This window comes from Leptopilina boulardi, unplaced genomic scaffold, assembly GCF_019393585.1.
Source record: "Leptopilina boulardi isolate dan_hultmark-lab unplaced genomic scaffold, ZJU_Lbou_2.1 LbouV2_66, whole genome shotgun sequence".
Lineage (NCBI taxonomy): Eukaryota > Metazoa > Arthropoda > Insecta > Hymenoptera > Figitidae > Leptopilina > Leptopilina boulardi.
Window position 1 is genome coordinate 514,361 of NW_026138012.1, and position 27,574 is coordinate 541,934.

Genomic DNA, 27,574 nt, shown 5'->3' on the forward strand with positions numbered 1-27,574 from the left:
TTTCAAATTTAAATATGTTCAAATAAAATAGTCACTATTGTGTAATTAAATTATCTTAATAGTAGGAGATCCCACTGCAAGATTTCTACACTCATCTCTTTTATGGATGAAATTGATTTGAAATGAAAGATTTTTTTATCCTGTTTCCGAAACGCATAGGGTGCCTAACCTTTTATGGTCCATTTTTTTGATACAATAAAAATTTCTGTGAAAATTTGTTGAAATGTTTCACTCATAAGTTTTATGGATGAAACTTGTATTAATGGAAAGAACATGAAAAAAATAATAAATAAATGATAGGTTGCCTCATTTCCAATGGTCTCGTTTCCTGGCAGCCACTTGAAAATTTCCCACTTTCTGTTGAAATATTTCATTCATAACTTTTATGAAAAAATCCACCACCAATGTAAAGATTGATCATTTTTCTACACGATAAGAGTAGGTTGCCTAAAAGAATATGGTCCAGAAAATTAGTTGCCACATATTAAAATTGAAAAATTTATTCGAAAGTTGAGAAGAAATTGCGCAAAATATATACGTAAAACAGGTGACAAAAGACGAACGTATCATAAATTGTTGATACGTAGAGGTTATTTGATATTAAAAATTTGTCAGAAGATAATGAATAATGCAAAATGAACGTATATAATAATCAAATAAAAAACAAATTGTTTTTCAATAATAAAAAAAGCAAAACTGTTTATAATTAAAGAATCATATTAAATTGCGATAATAAAATCCATATATTGTCGTTTGTAATTATTTTAGAAAGTCTTGCATATTACTAAATGCAAAGACATATTAAATTTATAATTATTAAATTTTATTTAAAAGTGGTAATTGCTGATTAATATTTTCGGTAATCATTTCATGAATTGTCAACGAATTATTTTATTATTTATATACGTCAAAGAAACAAATCAACAGCGTTCGTGTCATCTAGTTGCGCGGTTTTTCTCACCATTCAAATAAATTTTTTAATTTTTAATATGTGGCAACTAATTTTCTGGACCATATTCTTTTAGGCAACCTACTCTTATCGTGTAGAAAAATGATCAATCTTTACATTGGTGGTGGATTTTTTCATAAAAGTTATGAATGAAATATTTCAACAGAAAGTGGGAAATTTTCAAGTGGCTGCCAGGAAACGTGACCATTGGAAATGAGGCAACCTATCATTTATTTCTTATTTTTTTCATGTTCTTTCCATTAATACAAGTTTCATCCATAAAACTTATGAGTGAAACATTTCAACAAATTTTTACAGAAATTTTTATTGTATCAAAAAAATGGACCATAAAAGGTTAGGCACCCTATGCGTTTCGGAAACAGGATAAAAAAATCTTTCATTTCGAATCAATTTCATCCATAAAAGAGATGAGTGTAGAAATCTTGCAGTGGGATCTTAGACTATAATTGTCGGAGTGGTTTCCAATGTATTTTTGTGTGCTGAACACGATTCCGGGTTCCAAAATTGCGTATCACGTCAGGATTTTGAGTAAAGTGGGGGTAAAGTCTCCAAAAACTGTGTTTTTAAGTGTTTACAGTATTTTTTCTCCTTAACCTGACGTGCTAGAGACTTCTGTATAGGCTTAAATTAAAGTTTAAAACGTACATTTTAAGACCCATATGCGCATAATAAAAAAATTTTGAAATTTTGAAAAAATGAGGGTAATGACCCCAAAAATCTTTTTAAGTGACTTGAACCTAATTTTTTTTTAAATTCAATTTTTTTTATCTTGCGCATATCTGTCTTAAAGTGTAACATATAAGCTTTAATTTAAGCCTATATAGTCTCTATCACGTCAGTGGAAGGAGAAAAAAATATTGAAAATCCTCAAAAACACGGTTTTTGGATACTTTACCCCCACTTTACTCAAAATCCTGACGTTATACGCAATTTTGGTACTCGGAATCGTGTTCAGGACATAAAAATACATTGGAAACCACTCTGATATATCAAAAAGAAATATCTTGTAACCTTGTTGTGTTAGTGAGACAGACAGACAGCGCTTATGAAAATTGCACTGAATTAACTATAATAATTTCCGTATTCATTCATTCATTTATTCCGTCTGTCCACACTTGAAGTTAGTCGTATTTTGTTCCTTTTGTTTTTCTAAAATTTTGACAATTCTTGATTTCGTAATATTTTATGGTTAACGCGACGTATATTTTTATTCATCGTCATTAATTAAGTCATATACTAAGTGACAGTTTAAAGTAAAAAAAAATATTGTTCATTGTGTGCAGCACCAGTATATTTCCTACTTGGTATTTTATACTTTCATTATTTTTTCATTATTCATTATTATTTATTATATATTACCTATTATTCATAAATTTATTATTATTAATTTGTTTTTATTATTAATTACACAGCCCCACAAAAAAAAAGTGTCGTGCGCGGCAGACCAGACTAGTCATTTCCCATGTATTTTGACGCGCTGAACACGAATCCGAAGTCCGTTTTGCTCCATCACGTCAGGATTTTTTTCTAACCTCCAAAAACCTGTCGGATTTTGAGAGGTAGGCTATTTTTTTAAAAAATTGATGGATTTACTTCAAACTTGGTATCTAGGGGTTTTTTGGGTCGCTGATGACGAATTTGCAGTTAGATTTTTAAAATTCAAAATGGCGGCTCCAATATGGCGGACGAATTTTGTAAAAATTGATGGATTTACTTCAAACTTGGTATCTAGGGGTTTTTTGGGTCGCTGATTACGAATCTGAAGTTAGATTTTCAAAACTAGAAATGGAAATTCTTATATACATAAGTAAGGTATTCACGTCTTTTATGGTAGCGCACTCTTTTGTCCTCAAAGGATCTGTGTAATGGTTTTCTTTTCAAATTGGTGCCTCCAGGTACAATATCCCTTTTCAGCATCCAACAGTAGTCGGCCATCATATTTTACATCCCAGCTTCCTTGATAACGACGCTCAAATTCTTTCAGATCTTGATGGAATCGTTCTCCTTGTTCTTCACTGTAATCTCCCAAATTTTCAGGGAATTGATCCCGATGCGAGTCTAAGTAATGCAACTTTATGCTCATTAAGCATCCTAACTTACCAAAGTTTTTAATCATATCACTAACTATTTGCTCTCAATTTTCACTCTTGTGATTACCCAGAAAATTTCCGACAACTGCTTTGAAACTAAGCCATGCGGCTTTCTCCTTTTTATTCATCTTGCCCAATGGGAAAAATACCATTGGCGTATTAATGGCCCAATAATGGGAGCCAGGGATGCCAATATAATTTCAATAATGGCACCCAATAATGGACCATTATTGGTAAAGTCATGGGCTGTCCACGCCGATGCCAATAATTGGCAACCATCATTGGCAAATTATTGGCAACCAATAATTAGCCAATATTAAAAATTTTAATAATAATTTAAAAAATCAATAATTTAAAAATAAAATTTTTATTTTTATTATTTTTTAATAGTTATTATTATTATTATTTTATTTTTAATAATTAAATTAAAATAAAAAAATGGTCATCAAAGTATTAGTGAAACCATTTCTTCCAAAAAAGAGTTTGTCTCAAATCCAATTAATAGGAGAGACATCGGGCAGAAAAAAATTTCGACAAGAAAAAAATTTTCGATCACTGCTTATATACCAATCTAATGGCACCTCAACTGCGAGAAACAGTTATGATGTTCGCCCTCCCTGTGGCGTTGAGCGAACTAAAGTCCAGAGCTGAGCCATCAGCGCAGCGCGGGAACATTTGAAAAATTTGATTTTATTACATATTTTATTTTATTTTAAATATGACAAATAATTAACTTAATAAATAATTAACTTAATAAATAATTAATGTCATAAATAATTATTAATAACATAATGTCATAATTAATAATTCGTTAATTATAAAATAAAATATGTAATAAAATCAAATTTTTTAAATGTTCCCGCGCTGCGCTGATGGCTCAGCTCTGGACTTTAGTTCGCTCAACGCCACAGGGAGGGCGAACATTATAACTGTTTCTCGCAGTTGAGGTGCCATTAGATTGGTATATAAGCAGTGATCGAAAATTTTTTTCTTGTCGAAATTTTTTTCTGCCCGATGTCTCTCCTATTAATTGGATTTGAGACAAACTCTTTTTTGGAAGAAATGGTCTCACTAATACTTTGATGACCATTTTTTTATTTTAATTTAATTATTAAAAATAAAATAATAATAATAATAACTATTAAAAAATAATAAAAATAAAAATTTTATTTTTAAATTATTGATTTTTTAAATTATTATTAAAATTTTTAATATTGGGAAAGAAAATTACCACCGCGGGCAGAATGGCGCTAGCGTTTAAAAACAAACATGGCCGACACGGGTGTACACATTTAAATCAACGTTTACTTGTGAAGTGACGTCTAGTCTTTAATATTAATTAGTTTTTTAATAAAAAAGCAAACAATGTTGACACTGCCACTAGATAGTATTTATAGATTTACAGAATCGAATAATTGTTCTCGAAATCTCGTGGAAGGTCAAATTTGTTTAAATTCGGGTATGATTATAATGTGTGGTACTACAAAAGTTGAGAAGGATCGCATAGAATTATTCTCTTTGTGCTTACAAACAAGTGCTTTAACAAGTGACCCTCATGAAATAACAGGTGTTTTATTAGTAACAACAGAAAATTGTGACATTAAGGTTGCAATTGAGAAAATGCATTGCTCATGTAAAGCTGGCGCGAGTCAAAAATGTAAACACATAGTCGCAGTGTTAATATTTTGTAGCAGGTAATGGTATACTGTCAGTCAAAAAGTTCATTTTGTTTAAATTTAATATCATTAAAAATGCTCTCATTAACAGGTTAGACATTCAAAAATTAGAACAAATTTCTTCAACAGAAAGAAAATGTCTATGGAAAAAGCATAAAAAACCAGTGCTGGAGCAATTTGAAGCTCAACCTACAAAAATGTTTTGTCACGTAAATCAGGACAGATTACCTAAACTTCCTGATAATGATTTGAAGGATATCAGAAAAACATTAATTGAATGTGATAAAGAGACTGCTGTAGCTAAACATTTGTAGGTTATGTATGACAAATGATTTATTTATTTATAAGTTTTTATCTACTTTTTATCATTGATAAACGAAGTGAAAATTTGTTGATTATTATTAATTAAGTTTACTTACAGTTTTAGAAAAAGCAATGAAGGAAAAGGTGGTCGAATTCCACTGCAAAGTATTGAAAACACAAAATTTTTAACTAAAAATTCAAAAGATCAGTATATTAAGTTGATTATTAATAACTCATTAGAATCAGAAGATATATCGTCGTTAACAAAAATTGTTTTTACGATGAAGGATTGCTGTCAAACCTTTTATGATTCGAAAATTGTATGTAATGACGTATTTGAAAAGGAAAAAATTACAAAGAGATCTATAATTGAATGGAAAAATGAGAGAAAATTTAGAATTACTGGTAGCAGATGTTATAACCTTTATACATATTCTAAACATGATTGGGAAAATAAATCTATTAAATATTTTTGGCCAACAGAATTTAAAACTAAAGCAACAAACCACGGTAATAAATTTGAAGCTGAAGCTCGAGAAGCTTACATGAATGAATGTTTATTACATGTTGAAGAATGTGGACTAATTATTTGTAAGAACGAGCCATGGCTAGCATATTCGCCAGACGGAGTTGTCATCAAAGATTCGAAAGTATACCGACTTTTAGAAATTAAATGTCCGTTAGATTTGCAAAACACAGAGCGAGGAACTTTACTACAAAAATGTAAATATCTGAATCAGAAGGAATTCTCTTTGAAAGAAAAGCACCAATATTACGGTCAAGTGCAATTAGGCTTGACCTTATTAAACTTGAAACAATGTGATTTTGTTATTTATTCGAGTGAATCGAAAACATTGGAAATTATAACTATTGATTACAACAAAGAATTTGCGACTAAACTATTAAGTACTTTGAAAAAGAATTATTTTGAAAACATGGTGCATAATGTATGCTTACATTCAAGAGTATTGTAATTTTAAGTAAAATCTATTTTTTTGTTTCGTTGGAATGTTAATATGTTATGCTATTTACTTTATAACTTTTAAACCAAAAAAGTATTCCAAATGAGTATTTTTTAAGTGTATGTTCTTCATAAAAATGTAACGTTATTGATATTGTTGAAAAAGTTACAAGTGAAATTATATTTATATTTTATTAAAACTGAAGTATTATTATGAACTTATAAGATAAGGATACTTACACAATGTAAAAAAATTTATGCTATTAAGATTGTTGAAAAAAGTCACAAGTGAATTTATATGTTTATAATATTGAAACTTAAATATTATTCTTATATAATAATAATAAGGAAACTTTAAAAGTGTAATTATGAGGGTATATTAATAAATAAATTTCAATAGATTTATTAATTATAATTTATTGTTTTGTTTATGAAAAAATGTAATCGAAAACTGTACAGGTTAAAATTTATCATCTGCGAGTATGGGTGTTCCCAAGTTAGCTAACCCACAACAAATACAAAATATATCATCTACATAATTTATTAGATGCCATGGTAATTTGTTATTTAAAATATTAAATTGCTTTATGCGTTGGTTCATTCTCTCGATATGTACTCGAGCACTAGCAATTTTACGGTTTATATTTGCTTCATCTTCAGGTAGTTGCTTTTGATTTCTCACAAATGGTGGTCTTATCAGATTAATTCTTTTATCTTCACACTCACCTTCAATAAGAAAACCTTTGTCAACCATTACTGAATCTCTCGTGCTTTCTAAATCATTAAGAATTTGTGTATGGTTAAATATGCATTTATCTGATGCTCGTCCCCCAAATGATTCACTGACAACTGTAATAATCCCTGCTGGAGTAACTTCAGTCATGAATTTGACGGTTAAATCGCCTTTATAATGTGAGTAAAATTTGATTCTGCATTTTAGACATTTAGGTTTTTGTATTTTTATTTCTGTGCAGTCGAGAACTGATGTAGTAGAAGAAAAGTCTTTAAAACATTTTGGCAAATTTTGCTGAATTTCTTCCTTAGGTACACGAACTAGTAAAGATTGTAAAATGCTTGATAACTTTTTAACATACTCATAAAATACATTTCTAATTGTGACATCACTGATGTTATAAAAAAATACTGCAAGTGCCTGAAAGGATATATCCAACTTCAATTTTGCAGTTGTCAAAACTATGCATTCTGTGGTATTTAATAATCTTTTTCTTGTGGGATAATATTTATCAATCAGTTCTGCTAAATTCTCTAAGATTTTAAAACTTTTAATATTACACAAGGTCATTAAATCTTTTTCAGTTTTAATGAAAGATTTAAGAGTGTAAGTAAAATCTCCGCTTGATACTTGAACTCCAATATCATTAGTACAATTTTCTTTACAATTCTGTTTTTCAACATTGTAATGTTCTATATTTTCCTGACATTCATCCATAGTTGTCGACATTTGTAAATCGTATAATGCATCTTCCCCCATTTCACAATGAGAGTCATGTTCATTTGTCTCATATGTTTCATTCTCAAAATCTCCATTAGTTTCTTCAAAACTGTTCGTAGGTTGCACATTTTCTTCCAAAGACTTTTGCACTTCGTTTTTTTCCTCTGTACTTTTTAATTTCGATGGTAATAATCTTCTCATCATCTAATGCAAAATATGTAACGTTAATTAACTTCAAAATATGAACAAGGCATTTTTTATTTATAATTATTTATATTAATTTATATATTTATCTATAATTATTTATATTAATTTATATATATTTATTTATAATTACAAATAAAATCAAAGTTTTTACACATCTATAAATTAATATTTGTATTGAAACATACCATTCTTTCTTGCCTTTTGAGTTCTGACATTATGCTGTCAGATTTTTTCACTTCTTTTGGTACGGCATTTTTTTTCAAAATACGGTTTTGCGTTTCTAAATCTAAAAAAAAGGTTTTCTTAACGTACATGGAAATTAAAAAAAACTAAACTCAAAAATCTGAGAAAGCAAATGTATGTCAACATAACCTTACCTGGATAAAGATAATCTTCTTTGGTGAAATGTTTCGAACAAACAATAAGATATTTTTTGTCTTTAATGTTAAGAAGCTTTAACCACTGTGTCCGTTTATCAACAAACTCTTCTTTCCCAAAAATATTTATTCTTGAGACTTTACATTTTCCAAAAGCTGGTATTTTGTGGAAACTCAAGTTCATATTTTTGCACACTTTCGAGTCACAACTTTTTACACAACAAACACCTCGATTTTTCACACCCTTTCGGTGCTGTGAATCGAATTCCATGATTTTTAACAAACTTTAAATCTATTTGTTTAATATTTATATACTTATTTGCATGTCAACAACAGTATTATGTACACCCACGGCGGACATGTTTTTTAGTTTACTTTATGGACACTAGTATCGCATTGCAATTTTAAATCCTCAATTGGCTAATTATTGGTTGCCAATAATTTGCCAATGATGGTTGCCAATTATTGGCATCGGCGTGGACAGCCCATGACTTTACCAATAATGGTCCATTATTGGGTGCCAATGGTTTTTTCTTTGGCTCCCATCATTGGGCCAATTAATACGCCAATGGTTACTCGTGGCAGTTTCCCATTGGGTGGTGATAAATTGCTCATCTTTTAACAATTTGCGAATACGTGGTCCGTCGAAAACCCCTTCTTTTAGTTTCGCATCAGAGATTTCTGTAAACTTTTGTTCCAGGTATTTGAAACAGTTTCCTTTTTTATCTAAGGCTTTGACAAACTGTTTAATTGCTCCTAGTTTCGTGTGTAAGGGCGGAATTATCACCTTTGAAGGGTCGATATCGTCAGCCATATTGGAGCCGCCATTTTAAATTTTGAAAATCTAACTTTAGATTTGTAATCAGCGACCCAAAAAACCCCTAGATACCAAGTTTGAAGTAAATCCATCAATTTTTACAAAATTCGTCCGCCATATTGGAGCCGCCATTTTGAATTTTAAAAATCTAACTGCAAATTCGTCATCAGCGACCCAAAAAACCCCTAGATACCAAGTTTGAAGTAAATCCATCAATTTTTTAAAAAAATAGCCTACCTCTCAAAATCCGACAGGTTTTTGGAGGTTAGAAAAAAATCCTGACGTGATGGAGCAAAACGGACTTCGGATTCGTGTTCAGCGCGTCAAAATACATGGGAAATGACTAGTCTGGTCTGCCGCGCACGACACTTTTTTTTTTGTGGGGCTGTGTTATTAAATTGTTATATTTTTTATCTGTAAACAATATAAACATAGTTTGCTTTTTTAAAAAAATTTCAATTTGATTTTTTTAATTTAAGTTTAAAGTTTAAAACATTTCAAAGTTTTTTTTAGATTTTATTTTTTCAAAATTTTTAAATATTTTTTAATTGCTTAATACTTTTTAAAATATAATTAATAATTTTCAGTTAATTTAATTTAATTTAATTTAATTATCAATTAATTAAATTTTTTGAAAAAAAAACATAAATTAATTTTCATTTGCAACGAAATATTTATAGAAAATACAAAAAAATATTTAGCAAAATTAATTTTTTGTAATTTCAAAGATTATAAAAAATCATCGAACATTGACTTTATCAAAAATATTTATTTCTAAAATTTTAAAATTTTTACTTAAAAATCTTATTTTTTTACTATCAATTCACAAAAAAATTATCTTACTCGTTATATACATTCTGTCAATAAGAAAATCCATTCGCCAGTAATATCTTTTATCCCAACAATCTCTGCCTTTTCGTATACAGTATACATAAGTGACAAAGAATATTTTAATCATAATTGACACAACATAATTAATCTTTCTCGGCATTTCAAGTGGCGGCGGTTATGTTGGCGATACTAGAATTGATTTATCAATATTTACACCGCCAATTGTAACTATTGGTTTTAATTTATGTTTTTCTTATCATCACTTTTTCGATAGGTTTTTTCTTGGGTTTTCATTATTGTTACCGTCAACAATCGAACTAATAGTTTTACAAGTTTATTAAATTTAAAAATTAACTTACAATTAGCTAAATTATTTTTGCTGTATTAACTAATTATGAGCTGGCTTAACTAAAAAATCACTATTTATATAACATCAAACTCATTTTTTTCTGTGTATAAATAAATGATAACGTGAAAATTAGAAGTATACCTATTATTAATTTATTACTCCACTGATGCAGAATTATTATTATTATTAATATTATTATTATTTTAAAACAACCATTGCATCCAAAGTTGGACGCGCGCTTGTGCGCATGTAATTTTGCTAGTTTAATGATAAATGTTCGAAATGTGGTCAGAAGAAGAAAAGAAGACTTTAATCCCTTTAAATTAAAAATTTTGATAAAGCGAAAGCTAAAGATTAATTTTAAAGTTTTGGGCATCTCACCCGTACGCCTATGGACATCTCCCCCGTACATTCCGGGAGAGATGGCCAAACGCGTTTTTTAAAAAGTATTAATTTTAAGATTGTTTGCATTTAACAAATTTCTCATTTCTATTATTACTTGTAAGTTAAATGTTCAATGTTTAAGTAGCAATAAAAGTTAATATGTAAATCACTTTTTTTATTTTTACAGACCTTTAAAAAAAACTGTGGCCAACTCCCCCGGACTTACCCTAAAATAATTGTGTTCCTTGCATTGAAATGAATCGATATAATTGTAAATAATTATAAATTATATATTCTTTTTTATTAATTTTTAGAAATTTCAGCTAAAATGTGAATTTTTGATTTTTTAACATTCATTAATTCTTTAAATTCAACTCAAATCTATAGGTACTCAAATGTTTATATTATTATATTATTTTTGTATGTTTAAATCAATGTTAATGCTTTCTCCACGAGGAAGCAAATTTTTTTGCTGATCGTAAAGATTGAGCAAAATGTTTATGTAATAAACATCTGAATTTACAAGTTGTTTTTTTATATTGCTAGGAATGTTTAATTTCAATTCCGATAAATTATCTTTAAATTTTTTCCAATTAGTTTTATTATAATTGGATGTATTGTTATGATTTTGTGTAAACAAAAAATTATCTAAATCTACAATTTTTATACAAAGGAATAATGCTTTGTGATCGCTGTCGAAAGGCAATACATCACAACGGTTATTAATACTATAAGTTATCACAATGCGCGTGTCATGGATAACTAGATCAATGTAAGAATTTCCTGCGGTGAATGTAGGTTCAACTGGTCCTAAGATTGATGCTCAATATTTTAATTAATTTTCAAACAGTCAATTATACAGTTCTATCTATTATTTAAAGTATGGTCGCCCCAGTACTGGTGTCTGGCATTAAGATCGACCGCCAATAAATAATAATTATTAATTACTTCCAATTTTAATTCTTTAAATATTACACTAATGTCGTCAGCAAAATTGAACCTTATGCTTCCTGGTGCATAAGCACTTAATAGTATCAAATTTTTATTATCCGAACGTGGTATTTTAATTATTGTTGTTTCAAGAGTTTTTATTCTTGTTTGGCAAGCAAGACTAATATATTCAAAATTTATTAATTTATGGCTGAAAATTTCTGAAATGAGCCACTAATTTTTAGATGGGGAGATATTATATGTGATATCAATAATTTTATAGTATTTTGGAATCAAAATAAGATCCTAAAGTTGTTTGGCAAAATTTTAATTTTTTTAAGAGTTATTGTTTAAACAATTTTTAAGTATCCAATTAGTAAAAAAAGCTTTTCTACGGTTCTACTTGATGAATCTTCCTAAAATTTGGTATGAGTAATATACAATAATCATGCTTTCAAACAAAAAAATTTGTTTAATTTAGTTTATAATTTGTTTAAAATAGCAACAATTTATTATAAACAAATGAAAATAAAATAAACTTCTGCGCCTAATTCCGTATTTTTTCTTGTCAATTATGAATCCCTCTTTTGTCACGAGTATTTCAAAAAAAAGATACTTGTATCATACGAGTATGTTGTGCTTCCTATTTTAGAAGTACAACGTACTAGTATTATACTAGTTTTACACAAGTACAAAATAATTATGTATGTACGTACCAGTGCGGTACTAGTATAATGAAAGTATGTCGTACTGTTAGAATTATAAAATGTGAGTACTCGATAAAAGTATGGTACTAGTACAATACCAGTACATCGTACTTCTGAAATAGGAAGCACAACATACTCGTACGATACAAGTATAATACTGGTACGTCGTAAGGTGACTCTTTGCTGGTAATGCCAACCCAACTTCACTTTCTTAACAGTTGTCAAATATGAACGCGTTACAGAAAACGGTGCAATAATGGAGAACGTATCATATTTCTCCAGGTACGGATTATTAGCTTTCGCGTATCGATTGGTGCATTGACTTACTCCGCCTCTTATTCCGCGTTCAAAAAACATTACCATGTCGATGTCCGTGAGAAGTTCCAATCTTATATTCGTATACTTTAACATGGCATCCCATGTCAGTCCTGGTGTTGTATAATAATGCGCAGGATCATGACCGTACGCGAGTAAACACTAATCCCTGAAATTTTCAAAAATATCCGTGAGTAACAATACATCGGTTTACATATATAAATAAACATAATTACCAAGATTTTGACAATTAAACTCACTCCACACATTCTGCGCATGTACATAATCTTCATCTGAAACATTTGAATCGTTTAAAGTACTATACATTTTTTTTCAGTGATAATTGAGTTTAGTCGAGTTTTTCTCTTGAGTCAATATACTCATAAGGAAAAAATTCTGTTCGCGTTAACTATTGGATTTTATTGTCACTGTAATTAGAAAACACTAAATTTACAATTTTATATTCGTCGAGATAGGATGCTAATTTATCCAATGATGATGCCATAAACTTGAAGGAATCTTTAAAACGAAACTTGAGGATACTTCTTTTTACATTTTTAGTAAAACTAATATTCTACTCTTTATTTATTGGAAGTACATTACATTCTTGATGTGCTACACCCCAAAACTTCCCTGTTAGCTGACAATGGTCTCTGACATTCATATCCCCATGCGCAATTATCTTTCAACAAATATGACAGGTATTATCATTTCTAAAATCTACAAGCTGCTGTGGGCTTACTGCTTGCATTGGTTTAAAAATTTTTTAAATCTGTTCTACATGCTCTATCTTGTTCTTTAATTTCGTTGAAAACCATTTAGCAGGAGCTTCTTCATCTTTAAGGGCCGTCCATAAACTACGTTACCACTTCTTCATTCTTTTTAGACCCCCTCACCCCCCTCGTTACCATTGCGTTAAATGCATTTTTTTAGAATTTTTGACCCTCTCCCCCCCTAAAATAGGTAACGTAGTTTATGGACGGCCCCTTAGGTGATGCTTTGTATGAGGATAATAAGTCATCAAAATCACATTTTAGATAATAACCAATACTGAGCATCTTATGATTTTGAAAGACCTCAGTATTGCTTACTTCTTGTGGTGCTTCTGCTGGAATTAACAGACTCTCGCAGTCTGCATAAATAATGAAGGATACACGCTCCTTGTTTTGAAAATTTTTAAATTCAATAGTATTTTTGCCTTGTTGTGGAAGTCTAATTTTCATGTCATTTATTTTGGCAAATTTTCATCATGTTCTACAAGCTTCTGTTTCTCGGAAAAGTAGTGTAAGCAACGATCACAAATGTACTTCTTATTATTTTTGACAATTGTGCACTCACAAGCATTGATAAGTCTTTTACCCAGACGTAGTGATACTTGAACAAGATAATATATATGTCCTCATCTTCTTCATCTGCTTCTTCTTTAAAATTTTCGTCAATATAATGGTCTTCGATACGTAAGAAATTAACATGATGTACCCTCTTTTATGTAAAGAGAGGACAACAATCAGCTCCTATTACCACACATCTCTTCCCCTACCACACGCCGCCCTCCCACTAGTCCTTGGTGAGTGATTATACCTCGCTCGCTCAGAGTTATTTGTCAGAACGTTCTCCGCTCGTACTCGTGGCACTTTTCGGAGCTAGTGGATGCGGCCTCACGCCTGGAATACTCTATTTTCGGTAGACGTACTTCTCTTTGAATACAAGTATACATAAGAGGGCGTACACTGGACTATAGGTACTTCTGTGTGCAGTGAACTTCTCTGTACCAGAGAAACACCTTTCTTAGGCTGTATATTGTAGAGATATTTCTCTCATTGTCAGTATATAGGTTCCTAGAGAAGATTGTACACTAGACTATAGGTACTTCTGTGTCTAGTGAATATCTTGGAAACTTAGTGCCAATCATCCTCCCCTTCTCAGACTCTTCTACAGGTACTTTTGTTAAGAAGTCATCTTTCATATTCGTTTCCTTGCAACTGGATTCCAGATGAGTGCAGGTATCTCCTGTTTCATCTGAACCATAAGATTGATCCTATATTTCAGGATATTTCCTGGATAGAGGTGAGATCTTGTGGAAACATTATTCTCAGTATTTCGCGTCGAACATGAACATCAGGTAGCCTCATGATGAATAGTCCTCTGATTGATCCTTGATCAATCTATAGTGTGCACGAAATCTAGATTCGTTCGACGACGTAAATCCAGAAGTAAATTTCTAGAATACCTTCGAAGAATAGTCGGAAAAATAAGGCAAAAGGGAATTGAATTATTCTCAAACTAGACTGGGTCTAAAAAAATTAACAAAAAATTGTTAATTTCATTTCACATTTTAAATTCTAAATTCTGTTATATTTTTTTGTTTAATCTGCACCGACAGTTTAAAAACGAAAACTACGATAACTTTATTTGTACTTTTTTACATTTGTATTGCTTTATTTTATTATTACAATACAAGTCTTAATAAAATAATGTTTTGATTACTTTAAAATCTAGTAAAATACTTTATTGGAATACTCTGGCTCCAACCGGCGAGCAAATCCTATATGCTAAAAATATACGATCATTACAAGTTGAAATGACTATATAACTTGAAAATAAATTATAAAAAATTCAAATTTCCCACCAAGCAGGTTTGAATTGACCGATGGCGGCCGGAACTATCTCGGTCGGTAAAGAATATTTCTACATCACCGACCGAGGTCGGTAACTGGCCTGATACCAACCTAGTATTCGAAAATTTTTTTGTCGATTTTTTGAATAAATTATGCAAAAATCAGAATTTAAGTCAACAGACATGATAAAGTTTTAGTACATTAAATAAAAAAATATTAAATAGAATTTCTTTAAAATTAAAAAAAAAATTACAATAATTTAACAAATTAATAATTCATTATAACAGAAATTTAACAATTTATCCTAAAGGCCCCAGTTTGGGTTATTATTTATTGTTATTTAATATTTAGAGTTAAAGATTTAAAGTTAAACAACCCCGCACCCCATACTTGGGAACTTGGGGTCCGGGGAAATTTCTTGTAATATTGTAATTTTTGACCTCCTGAACAAAAAATGTAAATAGCAAAAATCAAAAAATGGATCGATTTTTTAATAATTAAGGTTTAAATTTAAAAAAATAGTCTTAAAAGCGAAAAAAATTCAGGAATGTGTTGAACCAAAAAAACTAAATAAACTTTTTTAATACTCGTTACTCGGGAATTTTCGGGGTCAGTGATTACGAATTCAACAACAGTTTTTGAAAATCCAAAATACCGGATGCAGTCTGGCGGAAGTATTTTTAAAAATTATTTTTAATAATTCTTCCGCCATATTGCATTCGATGTATTTTAAAAAAATTTGTGGGACATATTGCATCCGCCATTTTTGATTTTCAAAAACTGAATTTGAGTTCGTAATCAGCGACCCCGAAACTTTCAAGTAACGTATTTTAAGAAAGTTCATTTAGTTATTTTTGTTTTACTCATTTTTGATTTTTTTGTTTTTAAATAAGCCAAAAGTATCGAACATTCTAATGAAAAATTTTTTTTTGCAACTTCTTTAAAAACGAATTTTATTATAAAATATTATTTTTAACATCTAAAAATAAGTTATTAATTTAATAATTGTTTAATTTACTATTTTATTTTACATTGACATCATAATTTCTAATAATTTATTGATTGAGAAAAATATTTCGTTCATTTGAACGTTCAGAACTTTTGGCTCATTTTTCTAACACTTTTTTTTAAACTTAAACCTTAATTATTAAAAAATCTGTCCATTTTTTGATTTTTGCCATTCGATTTTTTGTTCAGGAGGTCAAAAGATACTAAATTACAATCCATTTTTCGAAAATTCGTATACAAAAGTAAATTTTGTCGTAAAATAAAGAAACAGTAAATAAATACATTCAAATAATGTTATTCTAAGGATTCGAGTTATCGAGGTTCAATTATATTAAAATGTTTATATCTATACTGTATAAAAAATTTCTAATTAAGGTAGTTGGATTATTTAAACAAAATAAAACTTTTAAAAATCATCATTCTTTCCAGATGCATCGTATTCAGAAATGTCTACAAAAGTTACTTCGTGCACTTCATAAGGATAGACACCACACAATTGCTCATTATAAACATCTGCTAGACAGCAGTATTGAACAGGCACAAAGAGAAAAGTCATCTACTCTAGAGCACTTAGCAGAAATTAATAAAGTAGCCAATCAAAGTATCCTGATGTTAGAACGGTAACTTGTTTAATTAAAATTTATAATTTATAAAAATTATTTTAATCATTCAGAAAGCAATTAGTTAGTAATTTTGTAACTACTAAAACCATTAATGTCAAATTAGTTAGTTTAAGAATTTAATTGTATATGATGAGGTTTTTTACTACAAATATATATAGTAGAAAAAATGGGACAAGAATATTTAAATATTGAATAATAGTAAAAAACGATTAAAAGTGGTCGTAAAAAGCAAAAACTGTTAATTTTCAATATTTAAATATATGAGGCAAATTTCCTAAAGTGATCCAACTTTAAAATTGAAGGTTTCGTGATCGCCCTGAAATTTGCACAAACTTTAGTACCATAGGTAAGTACTTCACCCCCAAATTATTATTAAGTTTTATGCAAAACTTTAGAGGGGATTCAAGTTTTTTAAAAAATCGTAACTTCTATATAAGGCTCATTTCATTTAAATTGTCATATTCAGCTTCCAAAAAAGTTGAGTTGGAAAATTTTGATTTTAAGGTTGAAATCCGAATTTGAAATCAGATTTAAAATATTCGAAATGGCGACCATGAAAATTTAAAAGTTGATTATCAAAATTTAAAATCGTGTATCCAATTTGGCGACCCAATATGGCAGATAATTTCAAGAATGATGGGATTCGGTCGAAATTTTTTTCTCGGGGGTTTTAGGGGTCGCTGAATTCGAATTTGATGATAGATGAACCCAAAAAAACAAATAAACATCTATTCATTTCGCCGAAAAAATTAAAAAAAAAATTTTTTGTGGGGGCGGGTATATTTTATTGAAAAAAAATTAGGGGGGAGGGTTGCGTGTACGGGTCATGTAGTAGACAATTTAAGCTTTAATTTATGACTTTTTTGAAGTTTTTACCTCGTCTGGTTAAAGAGAAAAATCATATTAAACACCCATAAAAACACGTTTTTTGGGGGTTTTAAGCCCCACTTTTTTAAAAATCCTGACATGCTAGGTAATTTTAAGACCTGGGATCGTGTTCAGCATTCAAAAATACATTAGAAACCATTCTGATATCAAAATAAAAGAAAAAAGTTTTATTTTGTAGGTCTCTGTGATTTATTACGTTAACTGAAGCCATATATACAAATTTGCATTTCACTTATGACTATTACACTGTTGACATTTTGCTCATTTTGGTTTTGGTTGGTCTCATTCGAAAGAGAATCCAAAAATACATTAAATTTCATACCGATATAAAATTCGAAACATTTACTTTCCATTTTCAAGGCGTTACACTGTTGACAGAAATTCAATTACGAAAGTGTTTCGGCTTTTTCTGCCTCCATGACAAACGAGCAGATTTATACTTATATCGTTTTCGTTTTCTTCACACACTTCGTTGTTGTGTTCTGCTGCTTATGCGATGGTAAAGAAAATGTTTTGCTCATAAGGTAATTTAAATAGCAGATAAGAGTAGGAAATTCTGCCGGCAAAACATAAAAATACAAAAGTGAGGGACACGTCATTTTCTGGAAATTGTATAAAATAAAGTTTAATTACCAACACTTGATTCTCCTTAAATATAGAACTAATACTTTACGAAACATTTTTTTAATCTTGTTTAAACACTATATTTTCAACATATCATTTATTTAAACCTTCAAAATGTCTCCGGGGACGCATTACACTTTTGACATTTTGCCTGCTTTTTGTTCTGTCAATATTATGAAAATCACTTTTATGTTGGCAAGGGAAACGAATATGACAATTTAAATGAAATGAGCCATAAATAGATGAAAAAAAATTTTGACTTATATGAACTTATATGTATTTAGAAGCTCTTTCATGAAAAAAATTTTGAAAAAAAATGAAAAATTTTAAGTCGTAGTCATAGTCATTTCAGACCCTCTACGGGCTAAGATATCTGCTTCTTCATTTCCTCTGATTCCCGCTTGTCCTGGTACCCAGATTAATGAGAGCTTATTTTTCAAACTTAGTTCGTCCAATACCTTTCGACATTCCCAAACTAGTTTTGACTCTATAGTCGGATTACTAAAGGCGTTCAAAGCCGCCTGACTATCGACACAGATACACGGAAAGAAGGTTACACCTATAATCTTGGTGTACGAAGTGACAGGTAGAAACAAAATGTAGATCATCGAGAAAGAAATTGCTAGGCACGTGATTTTGCCGTGCATGCTTCTAAAATTTTGGTGTTGCGCATGGCACGGAAATACTCTTACCTCTAGCTCTCCATTTCCCCTGTGCTTGAAGTCTGGTCATTGTGAGAGCAGCCTTCTTAACCGTTAAAATGTGTAGGGGTTCCTCCGCCATTAAGAAACCTAACGCAGATGTTGGCGTAGTTCTTATTGCTCCAGTAACCCCTCTAAACACCATTGCTTGTAGTTGTTCATGTTTCCATTTCACCGTTTTCAACTGGCTTCTAATTCACCAAAAAACTGATGCATGCAGAAACCTTGGCAACAGGACCATACGATAGAGCCACTGAACCATATCCGGTTTTAGACGCCAAGATGATCCAATAGCCCTTCTGCAAACCCAAAATGTAGTGCTAAACCTACTATATTGATACTCTAAGTGCTTTCTCCAGATCAGCTTTTTATCCTGAATCACTCCTAGATATTTAACCGAATCGGAAAAAGACACTTCTTTCCCATAAAATACAGGTTTTCTCACAATGGGAACCTTGTATTTCCTAGTAAAAATAACTATATCCGTTTTGTCAGGATTAACAGAGAGGCCAGTTCGTTCACACCATCTCTTGACAATGCCTAATGCCCTCTCTGTCAATTCTAAGAGTTTATCTAACGAGAGACGTCTTACAATAATCAAGAAGTCGTCCGCATAGCTTTGCGTATAAAATACCTGGCCGTTGAGTTCTACTAATAACTCGTCTGCCACCAAGCTCAACAATAGAGGAGATAAAACTCCGCCTTGTGGGCAACCATAGGAAACTAGGCCATTTATTTTGGCCTCTCCGTACTCTGCTTCCAGGGCTCTATTATAAAGCATACCTTTAATCCACCTAATCAGTGAATCTGGTATGCCACATCTTTTAGCCGCATTGCATATTCTTTGACTACAGGTGTTAGGGAAAGCACCCTCTATATCTAGAAAAGTGCCCACCGCATAACCCCCTGAGTCTAACTCTTCCTCAATTCTGCTAATCGCTGAATGATTGGCTGTTTCTACAGAACAGCCTGCTCTATACGCGTGCTGTCCCGGATAAATGGTTGATCCGTCAGACATTCCTGTCTGATAAAAGTATCTATCAGTTTCTCCAACGTCTTAAGGACGAATGAGGTTAAACTGATCGGTCTGAAGTCTTTGGCTGCTGTATAACCAGCACGCCCAGCCTTCGGAATAAACACTACTCTGGTCATTTTCCATGCCTGAGGAGTGTAACCTAGAGCTTTACTTGCTCTTATGATTTTAACCAAAGGTAAACGAACATACCGCAGTTCTTTTTGTAAGAGAACCGTGTATATGCCATCTCCCCCTGGTGCCTTAAATGGCTTAAACCGGCCTAAAGCCCAATCAACCTTTCCAGAGTCACAATGTAGGATGCAAGTTCGTCCAGGACGAGATTTACGTGGATTCCGATTCCTATTGCTCTGCTGTAATTCTCTGAAGTCTGGGAAATTACTTCCCACAAGATTCCTCAGACACTCAGCTCTGTCACGGGCGAAACGTCCGTTAAGTAGCTTAATTGAAGATAGCTTAGCTGTGGCATCTCTGGCTAGAATTTTATGAAGTCTAGATGCTTCTGGTATCTTCTCAATGTTTTCGCAAAAGCTCCTCCAACCGGATGTTCTAGCCTTGTCTATCTCTTTTTTACAGGAATTACGAACGTTATGGTACAAAGCCCATGCCTGTTGATTCCTATTTTTCTTTGCTTTATGCAGCAACTTCCTCACCTTACCCCTAAGACTTTCCAACTCAGCATTCCACCAAGTAGTTTTCCTGCTAGTTTCAAGTCTCTTTGGGTTACATTTTTTCTGTCAAAAGCGGAAATAATTGAATCCTGCAGAAAATTTGTTGCAAGTTCCAACTCCTCTTCCGTACCATAACTGGTAGAAAAGCATTCCATGGAGTCCCTAAGGCCTTCACAATATGAAGACCAATTGGTACATCTAGGATTACAACCCCACCTATATTCACGAGCGGCTGACTCTATGCTAAACGTTACAAGTCTGTGGTCTGAAAGTGAGTCTTCATCCGACACTTTCCAATCCTGCACTTTCTACCACAATGACCTCGAACAGATAGTAATATCCAAATCCTCCCTCCTGTTTTTAGTAACAAAGGTAGGCTCGTTTCCCTGATTAAGGAAATCTAGGTCTGAATCAACTAGAAAATCTAGAAGTTTCACACCCCTATCATTGATGTCTGTACTACCCCAAATAACGTGGTGTGTCTTTGCATCACAACCCAGAATCAGAAAAAGTCCCTCCTAATGACAGTACTCCACCAGTCTTAACACCTCTTCTGGTGGTAAGGGTTCATTTTCTGATCCCGGAAAGTAACCAGAGCCAAGAATCACCTCTTTGTTACTTCCATTTTTATCTCGATACATGACTGAGTCCCACGCCTGAGTCTGTTGTCTCGCCACCCGACTACAACCTCGAATTAGTTGTATCCATCCCAGGATTCTGTCTTCTGAGATTAGTCAGGATTGCAGCCTGGTCCACCTTTGGACCTGGTACCCAAGCTGTCGACCTGACCCTCTTAATGAGGTTTGAAGGATCTGTCACTTTAAGTGACATACCCTCTATTGCCTGACTGATTACCGGTACGTGGGATATTAACAACTCCCGAGAATCAGAGTCCAGGGACTCAATTAAGATCGCCCCTCCTGAAAGGCGAACTTCACCAAAACGAGGTTTTATTTATTATTATTATTTTCTCGTTAAGAACTAACTTTTTAAGTGGTACCCGTCATCTTTGGAAGCATTTTTCGTGTCTTTACAGATAGTGAGTTAAAATTTTGTTCTAAAAGTTTTTTGTCTCTTTATGCTTAGGTCATTTCCACTAATATTTTCAAAGTGATCACAATGTTTAATGCATAAAAATTAGCTGTCATTAATAACTTTCGACGTACAAAAAAAATTCGCATAAGCATTCGATGTATTAATTATTCTATGACTATTTTGAAAATGTAGAAAATGGGGAGTAGTGCTCAATCGTTAATGAAGAGTTGTGCCTTACGTCATATTTTACAGTTTTTAATCTTAATACGCACTCTTTATTTTTGTTTTGCATTATTTATGAATAATTAGATTGTTTTATGCAATTTAAGTATTGTTGTTTAGTAAAATGAGACTTTTTACATCTGTTTTCACTGTAAATGAAATTAATTACCTACTTTCATTCAATTATTTTTACAATAATTTAATAATAATAATAAAGAATAATAATGATAATAACAATAATTTTATTTTACCTAAATTATCTAATATTAATTTTTTATTATCTTATCTATTACTTTATTATATGTAAGTTATCTTACTTTTTCACATTTCATAATTTAAATAAAGAATATTCTAAAAAATATGTCATTTTCTTCAATTTTCAAAGGTGGATCACAACTCCGCACTGTTTTTTTCAAAGTCATAAAACCAGTTTTTTCGATAAACAAGCAAAATTTGTTTTGAATTTTAATTGATCAATTATGCAAAAAGTTGTGTTTGTACGTGTACTAAAAGTTCTATATAATACAGTAGTAAAAAAATATGTAATAGGTATGATCGAAAAAAAACGTGGAGCACAACTCCCCACTTTCCCCTACTGTTTTATACTTTTGGTTAGTCATGTTATATCCGGCATATTGAATTTAGTTAGTGTTGTTTACACTAAGCGATGTCAAATCCCTAACAGTAAGCATTTTCATCAATATGTGATAGAATATTGTATTAAATTCTATAATATTCGATATTTAACAACTTGACCGACATTTCAAAGCCCGCCATGCTTAATTTTGAAATCGGTAAATACACTTTATGTAGCTCAGGACTTGCGAAAGCGATATTGAAAGTGTACATACATATCCTGATGCTGTAAAACCACAAAAAATCATTTACGACGGATAAGGCGTTGTCCGCAGTGGCGAGACATTAGGATATTTCAGACAGCTGAACTGACTGTGCTGGCACTTCTGGTCTGAAAGTCAAGTTTTATTGTGCTTTAACTTTTCAATATGATACATACGTTTTTGATGTACGAAATATCGCTATACTGTTAATAACAGTTTCAAGATATTTTAAAAGTTTTATTTCCCATCGGTATAAGTGATAATATATAAAAATTTCCGGAATTTTCTGAAGGGTTAAATGTTTTGAGTCTTTAGTATTTAAGTTTCCTTCAAAATTTCCAGAGCACTATGAATTATTGTTCAATGCATAGGATTGTACATCGTCATTACCGAAAAATGCTGTTTCCGCATTGGCGAGACACTTGTTGTCGGCAGTGGCTTTTTTATATCTAATAATATTGTACATGTCCTAATGAATTTGATATAATTTTTGTACGTTTTGTTGACAATATTTTTCATAACTATAGTTTAAATTGAAAAAGATGAACAGGAAGAAAAGCTTATATGTTTTTAATAACTGTGACATGGATTAGCGGCTCACAATGAGAAAAATATTTGCCTGTACTTTTATGATTGAATGAAACAATATTATGATTTAAAGGCATCAATTATTATACTCTTTCTCTTTGATTCCTTTGTTTTTGTGACGTTTGAACGATGAAGACTCTGATTTTAAGATAGTGTCTCGCCACTACGGACGATTTTTTATGTCGGTAGTCGCGAGACATTATCGTAAATCGGCAATAACTTTTTTTTCCATTATCTGTTCTGTAACTGTATAACTTAAATTTGCAGTATAGAGTCACACCTGTCCATGGATATATATACAGACTTGATGTTCTTGAAAATGTGAGTGCTATAACAAAAAAACAAAACGTGTCTCGCCACTACCGACTCTCCCTTAATGTTTAAAAAAAATCATTTTTTTGGAAGAAAGCACTTATATCTTTTTTTTCTTTGAAGCTATTTCAATTTTTATTGCAAAATCTGAAAGAGCAATTCTTGAAATATTATTTTACGCCATGCTCAAATGCTTTTAACATCAAACAGCGGATTAAATATATATTTTTCGGAAAATAATGGAATTCGGTACTTTGTGTGACAATTGCAATCTCTAGAAATTATTTAAAAAATCTGAAAAAATTAGAAAATTTTTTTTTACCATGTAAAAGAAATTGAGCGGGTAAAACTTGGAAAAATTAAAAAAAAAAATTTTTGGATCACCCTAGTTAGTATTTTTGTATATAGTGTCTTCCTCGGTTATAGAAATTTCACGGTGGTCCTTAACATACTTTAACTCAAAAGTTCTTTCACTGTAAAGTTTCTTCAATATCTTGAATCTGGAAACTTTTCGGAATATTTTGCAAAAATATTTTAAATCTTTCATCTAGCCGTTTTTGGGAAAATCGATTTGTTAGTTTAAAAAATAGAATTTTTTGTTTTCTTTGAAAAACATGTAATATCCCGATAAAAATTTACATAAAACATAACTTTATAAAGAATACGTATTATTCAAGCTGTCTTAATATTTTTTTCTTGGAATAATAGTGGAATTTCTTTTTTTAATTTTTAGTTGATGAATGGAGATGAATGAATAAATATATATATATAGAAAGATGTAATTTAGTTTGTAACGATATAGCCTATATACGTCACTATAGCCGTTAGTAAGAGAGAGAACGATAATCAGCTCGTATTACCTCTCTTTATTATCACCTCTCTTCCCCACAACACGCCGTCCTACCACTAGTCCCCAGCGAGTGATTATACCTCGCTCGCTCAGACTTTTTAGTCAGATTGTTCTCCGCATGGTCTCGAGGCACTTCTCGGAGATAGAGTCTCACTCCTGGAATACTCTGCCTTTAGTAGACGTACTTCTCTCTGAATACAGATAAACAGAAGAGGACGAACACTGGACTATAGGTACTTCTGTGTGCAGTGAACTTCTCTGAACCAGAGAACCACCTTTCTTAGGCTGTATATTGTAGAGGTACTTCTCTCAGTATATAGCTACCTAGAGAGGATCGTACACTACACTATAGGTAAAAGGGAATTGACTTATTCTCAAACTAGGCTAGGTCTAAAAAGATTAACAAAAAATTGATAATTTTATTTCACATGACAAATTCTAGATTCTGTTATATTTTTTTGTTTGATCTTCACCGACAGTTTGTAAAAGAAAACTACGATAACATTATTTTTTTTTTACTTTTGTATTTGCATTATTTTATTATTACAATATAAGTTTCTTTCGAAGGTTTAACCCTTTAAAGACCAAATGTACAAAAATTTTGCCTAAAGTTTGGCAATTTTTTAAACCAACTAAACGCATTAAGCAAAAAATTCGCAATACACGTTTCTTATGGTCCAGGAATCGCTCTTTCAAGTTATACATTTAAAAAAACCGTAAATTTAAAATTAAACAAATTACAGATAATTATTTATAAAAAAAAATGAATTTTCAAGGTTTTTTTTACTTAAGAATTTTTTTGAACTGCACTGAAAAAAAATTTATTTGATTTAAATACTTCAAATTATTTGAAAAATATTTAATTGGTTCAAATACATTTTATTTGGATCAATAAAATATGTATTTGATTCAAATAACTTGAATTATTTGAATCGCATTTATTTGAACCAAATAAATCGTATTTGGTTCAATTAAATAATTAATTGAATTAAATAAATGAATTTATTTAATACAAATAATGAGTTACTTGAAACTATTCATTCATTTATTTAACTCAAATATTTCATTTATTTGATACAAATAAAAAGTATTTGACACAATAAATTTATGTAATTGATTCAAATAAACAGAATCATTTCATACAAAGAATTCATTATTTAATCCTAAAACACTATGTCATCAAAACAAATAAAAAAATATTTCAATTGATTAAATATTTATTTGAAACGATAATAATGATTTACTTGAAAAAATTTTAATTTATTTATTTCACTCAAATATTTTGTTTTATTGAAACAAATAAAAAGTATTTGATGCAATAACTTTATTTAATGGATTCAAGTAAACTAAATTATTTAATAGTAATACACTATTTTATCAAGACAAATAATTTAATGTCTTAACTGTAACTAAATGACGTTAAGCACTTTTCTGAGTTAGGTCTCTTGCAAATTTAAATGACATCAAGAAGTTAACATTCGTTTTCACGTAGCGTGCGTAGCGTAGTTGGTAAAGCGTTAGACTCATAATCCGTAGGCCGTAGGTTCGAATCCCCCCATGCGTTAGATTTATTTATTTCGCAGGTTTGCGTTTAATCATTAATTCTATGTATGAATTAGTTGAAAAATGAAAATATCCGATCATAGTATGTAGAAATTACATATTTTTTAATTTATTTATTTGAGTAAGAATTTAATTTAGAAATGGAAGAATTAGTAAATAAATATGTTATTTATTCAATTTAAATTTTCATTTGTTTGAATCAAAAAATTCTTACATTTTATGCAAATAAATTATGTATTTGGAACAAATAAAATAATAATTGCCGCAATTAAAGAGGTTTTAGTTTCAATTAAAACAATTACTTATGACAAATAATCAAATATATGATTCAAGAAAATTTTTAGTTGTTTCAAGAAAAATATTTTATTAATGCAAATAAATATTTATTTGAATCAAAAAACATGCAGTATTGAATGAAATAATTTTCATAATTGATTTAAATAATTATTTATTAGCTTTGAATATACCATTTATTTGATTTGAATATTTTGTATTTGATTCAAATAACTATTTATTTGATACGATAAAATAAAATACTTATGTCTAGTAAATATTTATTTGAATGGAATAATTTTCATAATTGATTCAAATAATTATTTATTAGCTTTGAATATTCCATTTATTTGATTTGAATATTTTGTATTTGATTCAAATAACTATTTATTTGATACGATAAAATAAAATACTTATGTCTAGTAAATATTTATTTGAATGGAATAATTTTCATAATTGATTCAAATAATTATTTATTAGCTTTGAATATTCCATTTATTTGATTTGAATATTTTGTATTTGATTCAAATAACTATTTATTTGATACGATAAAATAAAATACTTAGGTTTAGTAAATGTGCATTTGGTTCAAATACATATTTATTGGATAATAGACAAGTAAATGATGTATTTGGATCAAATACTTTTTATTTGATCCAAATAAATTTTTTTTCAGTGTGTGTGACTAATGTTGATTGGCCCAGTCTGAACATTTGCTCAATCTCCATCAGTATAACCAATCAAATTCACTTGAATAGTTTAAACTTAGTGACTTAGTGACTTAGTGACTACTTCAGATACAATTTACGTAGAAAAAATGCCATTTTGGAAAAAACACTAAAAAAAACCACGAAAGAAAGAAAAGGTACTAAATTTCCTACTAAAATAGTTTTCTCACTAAAAATGTAACTGAAGGACCAAAATCTTACTAAATTTAGTGGGAAAACCACTAATTTGTCAAACACTGAGCTATTGTCAAATAATTTTAAAACCCATCGGAAGTTATTCGGGGGTTTTCGGGGTCGCTGATTACGAATCCGAGGGCAAATTTTAAAAAATTTTATTATTGAAAATGGCAGATCCAATATGGCGGACGAAAAATTAATAATTCATCAGATTCACTCGAAAACCGTTACTCGAGGGTTTTCGGTGATTTTTAGTGTTTCAGATAATACAAAATTTTTCTTCTTAATGTTTTTATTTCTAAACGGTGTGTTATACTGTTCCGAAAAGTCTGACCATGTTTTTATAAGCTTAAAGTATATTTACTACGTTCTTCAGCCATCAAATTGTCTGAAAGTTATCCAATTCTCACCGCGTGGAGGTAAACGTAGATTGGAGAGTCTTTTTTTTATT

The 27,574-nt window shown here is 30.5% G+C and overlaps 1 protein-coding gene across 2 annotated transcripts in view; it reads left to right on the plus strand.

Moving 5' to 3' along the window:
* The window catches only part of LOC127290437 (amyloid-beta-like protein), a 694,733-nt gene that overhangs the window by 420,152 nt on the left and 247,007 nt on the right, over positions 1-27,574 (plus strand). For both annotated transcript variants that reach the window (XM_051318992.1, XM_051318991.1), the window contains exon 11: positions 16,426-16,616. In XM_051318992.1, coding sequence (XP_051174949.1) covers positions 16,426-16,616 — 191 coding nt within the window. The remainder of the gene's footprint in view (positions 1-16,425; positions 16,617-27,574) is intronic.